This window comes from Sander lucioperca, chromosome 1 (genome assembly GCF_008315115.2).
Source record: "Sander lucioperca isolate FBNREF2018 chromosome 1, SLUC_FBN_1.2, whole genome shotgun sequence".
Taxonomy (NCBI): domain Eukaryota; kingdom Metazoa; phylum Chordata; class Actinopteri; order Perciformes; family Percidae; genus Sander; species Sander lucioperca.
Genome location: NC_050173.1, coordinates 29,170,571 through 29,179,929, shown reverse-complemented (window position 1 = coordinate 29,179,929; position 9,359 = coordinate 29,170,571). Strand labels below are relative to the sequence as shown.

The 9,359-nt window shown below is 39.2% G+C and overlaps 1 protein-coding gene across 1 annotated transcript; it reads left to right on the top strand.

Annotated features, from left to right (window-relative positions):
* The first annotated feature begins 762 nt into the window (after positions 1-762).
* On the top strand, positions 763-9,271 carry taf7 (TAF7 RNA polymerase II, TATA box binding protein (TBP)-associated factor). Its single transcript, XM_031302935.2, has 12 exons — positions 763-926; positions 2,011-2,087; positions 2,176-2,254; positions 2,773-2,906; positions 3,235-3,355; positions 3,496-3,554; positions 4,056-4,128; positions 4,862-4,975; positions 6,007-6,201; positions 7,710-7,822; positions 8,422-8,481; positions 8,876-9,271. Exons 1-12 carry the CDS (start codon positions 908-910, stop codon positions 8,918-8,920), a joined length of 1,089 nt encoding a protein of 362 aa, XP_031158795.1. The 5' UTR covers positions 763-907; the 3' UTR covers positions 8,921-9,271.
* The last annotated feature ends 88 nt before the right edge of the window (positions 9,272-9,359 follow it).

The following is a 9,359-nucleotide window of genomic DNA, read 5'->3' as shown; positions in this document are numbered from 1 at the left end:
AACAGTACAATTTAAGTTTTTTTTGCTCTGTAGTTTTGCTAAATACGTGATATTTGTGTATTAACCATATACACCGTTATTACTAATGTACATTCATGATAGACACCCCCAAAACTCGTATGTGTAATAAGTCTCGCGATACATAATACAAACGGGAATAAATGTGACGTTCCTGAATATTGGAAATTATAGTTTTCTTGTGGATAAATTTCATATTGAACTAGCTAACGTTAATGTTAGTCCTTATTAATCGGTTAAATCAGCATGCAAAAACGAGTATAAAACTTATACAGAAAAGTCTGTAATTGTTTCTATACAATATAATATTCATTGATTTTAATTTGAGTTTAAGGCATACAATGTCGTATTTGTTAGTTAGTTTCGTTTATGTTTCGGAAAATTTGTTTTGTGTCTGTGGCAACTATCAGACAAATACAATACATTGCAGTTAAAGACAGACGTTATACAACATAGTGCCCTATAATGTCAGACAGCATAGTACTCCACTATACCAACATCACAATCAAAAGTCTAGCACATTAGAACAAAATGCAAGTGATACAGCTTGTTTAATAGAGCTATACTTGAAGGTATGAAGAATCTTTGATAAAGGGCGCGACCATAGAAATAAAATGCATAAAAAGGCCATTGAACTTTGCCGTGGTCCAATTTATTTCTATGTGCAATACATAGAATACTTAGTACAGAGTACTAGGCTGGGTGCTGGAAAGTGTGCTGAAGGCTGAAAAGTGTTACATTTCCGAGGAGTTCCCGAATGTATCATGTTCGTCTCGGCCATGCAAGCTTCGTGTAGCTAAGTTTTTTTTTAATATAATCAAAACCAACATATTGGGGTGTTATTTTTACTCATTTATGTAGCTGCACCGTCCAAATTACAAAAACAAAGATGACATCTAAACTGAAAGGTACGTTAAAAGCCTGTGACAATGATTTAGCCAGAGCCATCTTTCTCTATCACTCTGGATTTAGCTAGCCATACCTAAGCTAACGATAGCTAGCTACACTTAGCCCTCTCTGTTGTAAACCTAATGAGTTTGCAAATGCAATTTTGTTGAAATTAATTAATTATAATAAAAACATAAAAGGGCAAAATTACGATAATTTGGTTCCTGCAAGATGTGAACAACCGTGTTCACAATTCAAAGTTTTCAGCGGTTTTATCAGGGCTGTCTGTAGCATTATTATAACACAGGTCGTCCTGCTTCATTAACGTTACGTTACCGTACAGTAACCGTTAGCTACACAAACTGTGACAGATAACGTTATAACGTAAGATGTATAAGTTATTAGCTGTATTCACCTGACGTCTGCTCTGACATAGAGTTAATTATTTAGCTATGTCAGTCCATAATAAGAGGTGTAGCTAATTCAGGGTAAAGTTAACGTTACTCAACTAGCTAGTCCTAGATTACACACTTGATTTACACTTCTATCGGCAAAACTCAGAAGGAATTCATACTAAGATGCATCAAACTAAATTAGTATTTTATTGAACTAATAATAACATTAATACTTTTGAGAGATGTTTTGGCTGTCATCATTTTATATTATCCAGCAGTGCAATAGACTACTAGAATGTATACCAAGAAGATGTAACCTATGCAGTACCAAAGTAGAATAGAAGTATTAGTTTAAGTTAAAGTTAAAATGTGAAATAAGCTTATATGAAATCACTTAATAGACTAAAAAAAATATGATGAGCATTAAAAGTTGTTAAAGAGGATTGTGAGTGTTTAAATGGTTAGCAGTGGATATGTTCTAAGAGGCCTAGTCTGAGTGAAGGGCCTTAAAAGCTCAGAAATATGAGATGAAATTGGTCAAAAAACCAGACCATCCAAGCAGTTTTTCTTATGTTAGTTCAAAATGAGTCAAACATCACTGTGTGTTTTTAGTGTATTGTGTACATTGTAGTTTCATAAATCCATAACAAGCAATGAGGAAGCTATATATTTTACCACTTTGTTGCATGCTGGTGTGTTTTGATTGTAGTTGGGAAGGTCGGCTCAAAGAATAAGGAGGATGCTCCTTATGAGTTGGAGAGCCAGTTTATCCTCAGGCTTCCTTTGGTAAGACATGCTCAAACAGATTATTTCTTTCAAATTTAATGTGACTGTTTGCTGAAAAAGACATGGATTCATCTTTTTTCTTTTACAGGAGTATGCCTCAACAGTAAGAAGGATTGCCCAGTCAGGCAGTATGAACATAAAAGACAGACTCACCATCGAGTTGCACCGTAAGCTGGTTAATCAGTATTCTTAGTTCTGGTTTTTATATCTGACCTGTGTGACATCACCGTTCAAACACCAATTTAATTTGGCTTACCAATCGCTATCATGTTATCGACTTGAAATCTTGTCCAGAATGTGTTAAATGTAAATATTTGAAACTAAGACTTTCAGTTTTTGTAGTTAGTAATCAGAGATGCCAATTCACAAACATTGGAATCGGTCTAACATTCTTTTAACAGCAAATATTTGGTCAATTGTAATTGCCATTTTTATTTTCAGTTTTGTTGCAATACATTACTAACTACATTTTTATTTTCAGTTTTGTTCCAATACATTACTAACTACAATTGTCAATTTGACAACAAAACTCATGTGTCTTTACTACCAAATAATGTTAAACTATACATGAGAAACATGTTTTGCACCTGCATGTGTACTCTCTGTTTTGTGACTACAGTGTCTTTATGGCAATGTTTCACATATTACTCATTATAATCAATGATGTTGTCCCTCTTATTTGTAGCTGATGGTCGTCATGGCATAGTGAGAGTAGACCGCGTCCCTTTGGCCTGCAAACTGGTGGATCTGCCCTGTATGATTGAGTCTCTGAAAACGGTGGACAAGAAGACATTTTACAAAACTGCTGATGTCTGCCAGGTAGACCACTGCAGTGGGATGTCATCTTCATTGTACATTTCTTGTTCAAGTTTAGGATGACGATTGTGACTAAAAACCCAGGTAGAGCAGCACCATTGCATTAGAAGATGTGATATTCATTTGATACATTTGTTGTTATCAACATTGGATACATATATGCTGTTAAGTTTAGGATACCAATTGTGAATAAAAGGTATGTTTTACATTTTTTAATATTTAAAACTAAGATTTTGCCTCAGCTTTTCTTGTTTGTTATAATACTGTAATACAACAACATTAATCAGCAGAATGCAGAGTAATTTATATCAGTTTTGCATCCATGGGTTAGATGCTGGTATGTACACTAGATGGAGACCTTTACCCTCCTTTAGAGGAGCCAACTGGGACCGACCCCAAGAGCAAGAAGAAAGACAAAGACAAGGACAAGAAATTTGTTTGGAACCACGGCAGTAAGTAGACACAACAGCTTTTTAAACTGCCAGTGCTGAAAACTTGGCACATCAGCAATTCAGGAAGCAGAATTTGCTCTTGAACTCCACAGCTGATTGAGCCATTTTGACTAAACTTATCCTGTTGTTTTTGTCTCCAGTCACCTGCCCTCTGAAGAACACACGCAAGAGAAGATTTCGGAAAACTGCAAAAAAGAAGGTTTTGACATTTTTATTTCCCCTTCAGCGCTTCACTCCCCTTTCCCATCCACCTCTTTAGCAAACCCTGTCTGATGATCCATCATTTTCCTAGGCTAAGTTCCAACAAGACATTCACATTTCATAAAACAGGAACTGTAGTAAGAGTGAAAACTGAGATTTACATATAAATAAAGGCTTTCAGTCTTAGTTTGCCCCCAAAGGCATGCTAAAAAGCAATTTCGCTATTGCCTTGATCAAAGTGAAAGTGAGTGTGGTTGAGCACTACATTCTACTTTGTATTCTGAATAAATCTTTCTGAAGGTACAGGCCATATTGATTTGGCCCCTTCTGTTTTTAATTGCTAATGTGCTTCCTGGCATGCAGCCAGCGTGTGTGTGTGTGTGTGTGTGTGTGTGTGTGTGTGTGTGTGTGTGTGTGTGTGTGTGTGTGTGTGTGTGTGTGTGTGTGAGATAAGTAGAGAGATGCTAACTACTTTTAACCCAATCTCTTTCTCTTGCAGTACATTGAATCTCCTGATGTGGAAAAGGAGGTGAAGAGATTGCTGAGCACAGACGCTGATGCTGTCAGTGTCCGTATCCTTTTCAACCCCTACAAATATTCTGCACATCCATCTTGCAAGGCCAAGAAAGCTAACTAATCATTAGAGTAACCAAGCAAAACAGTACTTGTGGTTATCTCATATGACAGCAAGAAACATGTAATGTAGTATCAGATAGACATTTTTCTGAATGTGAAATCTAACCCTAGCCATGACTTTAGCTTTTAAGAAGCTTCATTGCTAGATAGTTTGTACTTTCTTTTTGGGATAAACATAACCTCGCTCCCATCTATCATCCGAATTAGGTTTATCTAAGGCCCAAGCAGGTGTCCTGACTCCTGCATGGCTCACCTGACTTGACTTGTGTCTAATGTCTTTGTGAGAGGGATGCACTTTGCAAGGAGGTTATTAGTGCTCTAATGAAACTCTAAACTCGCCTGACAGAATAAGAGCACAGCAGGGCTGCTTTGAGTGCATGCTTGCTGTGTGTTAATTGAGATGGACAGTTCATTATCATTGCTTAGTTGCTCACAGTGAAGCTGAATTCTAATGATCGTTTTAGCGTTTGCATGCAGCAGCAGACATATACACAGAGCACACTAATCAATGTTAAATTAGTAGAGGCAGTTTCTGTGGAGTATCATAGCATCCGGTTATTATCCTTCAAGTCTACTTTTTTTGAAAGTGCATGCGTCTTAAATTTAGGAATTCTGAAAGTGGAGGGGGATCTACAGTGGGGTATGTTGACTTTAACACATGATGTTCAGGGTGGGAAATTATAGCAGAAGATGAGTCCAAAGAAGCAGATCAGCACAGCTCTCTGGCCAACCTGGACTCCTCACCTGGCACCTCGGGACACAAGATGGGTCACGGGTCCTCTGGTAAGGGAAACATGTTTTTCATAAGTTAATAATAGGTCCCACGTTCTAAAGGGTCGTGTATTGCTACCTCGACTACATGGCCTACAGAAACACAAAGTAATAAAGCCGATTAATATTGTGTTTCTAAGGCAAAAACAGATATTGAAATTCGAGAGTTAAACATTTGATAATGATAGATCATTTTATATTCATTTCTTTTACATAATTGTGTTACATAAACAAACATTTTTGTCATAAGGATCCCTTATTTTTTTAAGGAATATGACCAAGGTAAGCATTAAGTGGGACATTTTACCTTTAAGAAAAATATACTTGTGCGGCAAGGTTGCAGATTGTAACCAACTAAAACTTCCCCGTGTGCCAAGCGCGTAGGGGAACTACGGTGGCCGATTTGAAAATGTGAATGGCCCTCTCTAAAGTGAGCGTTTGGTTTGTCCGGTGTGGACTACTGTTGAAACATGGCGGTGATACTCTCCTCACCAGAAAAGGTTTCCTTCTTCATTTCGAACATGCACACCATCCCTTGTCACTCTTCATAGCCTTTGCCCCAGTGGTTTGGAATGGAAATGGACTGTAACCAAGCATTAGTTACTCTTAGGCCTTAAGATTATTTTTGCCTCTGGGTTCCCCAAATGACCTTCTTAGCTCCTAGGTGCATAGAAAGTGCTTACACTTATAGGTACTTCAGGGTACAGTCTTGTAACAAACACATTTGAAAAAAATACACAGTTGTTTCTTGCTATGTGAATGTAACACACAACAATCTACAGTTGGTTCATGCTTCTGTGACTTCTACTGTAGTGCCAAGTGTTAGAGCACAGTTGTTATTTGCCATGTAAGAGAGTCTGTTCACATTCTGGGTGTTTGGAGTCTACATTCATTCTACCTGGTTTATGCCTTACGAGACAATATCTCTAACTTCTGATTTTCACTAGACTGTAGTCCCTGTGACCTAAATCAAACCCCACTGTCTCACTGTTTCCATCTTTGTGTCCACGTTAATAACACTAATGTGCGTTCCCCATGGCCAGCCCAGCGTGACGAACTGAGAGAGATCTTCAACGACATCAGCAGCTCCAGTGAGGATGAGGAGGACGAAGGGGACCGGCACGAGGACGAGGACCTGAATATCATGGACACGGAGGATGATCTGGTCCGACAGCTCCAAGAGAAACTCAACGAGTCCGATTCTGCACAGCATGAAAGTGATAGAAACAACCAGATAGGTGAGAGGATATCAGGTTTTCTACAGAGATCTGGCTTACTATATGAAGTCTGCTTAAAATGTGACAGATTTTGATGAATATTTGCATGAAAAGCTTTTTGAAGTATGAAAAACATTTATATTTATTGATTAAAAATGAACCCATTATTATTTAATGAAAATAATTCTTAGTTGCAGCCCCTCTGACTGGGTGTATTACTTGTTATCGAAAATACAGTTTACATTACCTACCAAACTGTTTCCAGTTCAAAAATCCAGGTCTGAAAACAGTGGTGGAGTAGTGTAAATGAAACACAAGTAGAAACACATTGATATATGACCTATAGATATTATGTTTATATGTTTATGTACATCTGTTCTAAAATTGAACATGTGTTAAATTGTTCTGGAAAGTGTGTGTGTATACCTTTTGTGAAGGAAGTAAGTTCAGCACTAGAATTACGCAATCTTTCATGCTGTGCTTGCAACTTGCATTTACACCTCTGTGAATGCTGTTTCTTTTGGCCAAGTTACATTCTTTCATTGTTTTCAGTTGTAGGCCGAGAACTTAGCATGCTGATTTCAGAACAGACTTGTAGACTAGAGACAGTCCAACGTGAAATTAAATCAAACCCCCTCAGATACTTGTCAAAACAGAGGTCAAAAATAAACTTAGCCAGGTGTCTGGGCTTGATCAGAGTTGAATTTTCTAGGCCAGACATCACAAACACAAACACAAACACATACACAACCATGAGTAGCCCTACTTTCACTTTAATACACATGCTGTGTCCTCACCCACAGAGATGCACACACAGACAGCTCTCCTCCTCAACTAACCAGTCTGACAGGTGTTGTGGCTCAGCGTGCAGCTCAGACAGCTGTCCAGCCTATCAGCTCAATGCCTCCTTATCTACATACATGGAGCTGTCAGTCAGCAACACTACTGGTCAGCTCCACTGTAATAGCCCATCAGAGCCTTTCCCGATGTGCGGGATCTGGCTGTGTACATTTCTGGCAGCCCTGCAAAGTTGTAATAAACGAGTCTGCAGGGACTCCTCCCTGCTTGATTTTGCATATTAGATGGATTATATCAGAGGATTGAGAGTCAGTTGGGGGAAGCAGAGCTTGGAAGATAGTTGATGGTGATGGAGCCACAGGTTGTTATTGTTGTTGTGAGGCACTGTCACTTTGGCTGGATTTAATGAGAACTCTCTGTGGAGCCCCGAGCAGACTGATTTAGTTGTGTCTTTAGTGCTTCGGCCTGCTGGCTCACGTCCTTTTTAAATGGATTTGTTGTTCCCATTAACCGCAATGTTCAGCTGAATTGGAGGCATCCTTGTGGCTCAACAAGCTAGGGTGCATATCGTACCATCATGGCTTTGTGAATGTAGTGTTGCTCTCAAATGTTGTCACATCATCTCTGTTTACCTTTTTATGTCTACTCTTCACTGCACAAGAAAGCATAAGTTTAAATGACATGTTGTCTGAGTGCCATTGGTAACGTGTGAACCTCCTGCTTCCCTGCAGTTATGGAGTATCAGGTGCAGATCAACGGCGTCAAGGCCAAGCTTCAGGAAACCCGCGCCCGAAAGAAACAGCAAGAGGAGCTCATCATGAAAGTGGAAAACCAGGCCCTCAAAGTAAGCAGTGCACACTCTCACACTGTTTTCTTCCACTTATTCAGAAACTAGGTCTGCATGTACAGAAACATAAACAAGAACATGCAGATGAGCTTGCGGGCAGGAGTCTTCATGCAGCATAAGTTCTCTCAACAGTGATGTGAAAACATAAAAACAGCTGATTACACACAGTGTTAGAGGCTTTTTTTTTTTTTTTGTTAAAGCCATAAATATTACATTTCTCCCATCAGCCCTTTGCTAATATAAGCATTGCTGTGCAGAAACAATGGCAGGGAAATTCATTGTTCTGCCAAGCGCTCTTTAGTAAAGACTTTACAATGAGTGAAACATGAGCAGACGTGGCCCTTTTTATGTTGCCATTTAGAGCACTCATTACCCGGTGTTTTGGGGCCGTCAAAGCCCCATCTCCAGTCGTTATTATCACAGTCGCAGGGAAAAGGTCAGCTGTCTCTGACTGGCATTCCAAGCAGCCTTTCTGTCGGAGAGGAGATGACATGAACAGACCAGGCAGACACATTTAAAGCCATCACAATTTAATGAGGCTCAGCATGTCGACTCGAACAAATCTTGTTTGTCTGTTTTTGCCTTTCCTCTCACAGAACCGCTTCCAAGCTTTGTTGGATGAGATTATTCAGCAGGAGGAGCGAGAGATGGAGCAGGTAAGAACCTTTTCGTAAAAGCCGAGGATCAGTGCCTTGCTGTGAGCTCTCCACAGCTTTCAGCACTTTGCCCGCATTTATCTTGTATGAATGTCAAATACCATGTTAGCAGATGGCATAGTGCTTGCGGTCCTTGTTAGACCCAATGGTGTTCATGCCTGATGGCAAAGTTCAAATTCAATCACGTGAAATTGAGTTTGTCAGCAGTTACCAGCAGAGTCCTTTTTGCAGCTATGGCATAGTAGCCACCCACTGTCTTGGGTCGTTGTTTGTATTGACAAATGAAGGCAGCAAATTAATGTGAAAAGACATGTTAATCATCGTCCACTTACCCTCCAATTACACCCTGGGGCTGTCGGGCATCAATCACCACTTCTATTTTCTGCTCCAACAGCTGGCCTCCCTGCAGGAGCAGCTGGACTCACTGATAGAGAAGTGACCACCAGGGGGCAGCCTCATGTCATCTTCAGCACATATACACACACATGAAGGAGGAGAGCCTTCATCCAAGGAGGAGGGAGTCTTTACTAGCTGACTTGCTGTGTCATTCCTTTCAGTTTGTCGTCCCCATACATTAAATATACAGCATACTGTTTCATGTATTAAAAGTCAATATTTTTTATTAGGTTGACCAAAGTTGTTTATTAGTGTATGATTTAAGTATTTGATTGGCTTCAACTGTGTGTATTTTTGCTTGTCATTTTAAAGTAAATGTACTCTTAGTCAACTCACCTTCTTTGTCTTTCATGACCTGTATGAGAATAAATTACAGTGATACACAAGTGTCAAAGAATAGAAAACAGTCATTGTTTTTGTATTTGGGCACATATTTACACATGGGGGCACTTTGATGTTGGTCATAAATATTGTTTTTCTTT

What these genes read in the sequence shown, in the direction of transcription:
- taf7 (XM_031302935.2), top strand. An exon ending in ACTCACCATCGAGTTGCACC is followed by an intron (nt 2,255 to 2,772) that starts GTAAGCTGGTTA and finishes TCTTATTTGTAG; the next exon opens with CTGATGGTCGTCATGGCATA. An exon ending in GATGGGTCACGGGTCCTCTG is followed by an intron (nt 4,976 to 6,006) that starts GTAAGGGAAACA and finishes CCCCATGGCCAG; the next exon opens with CCCAGCGTGACGAACTGAGA.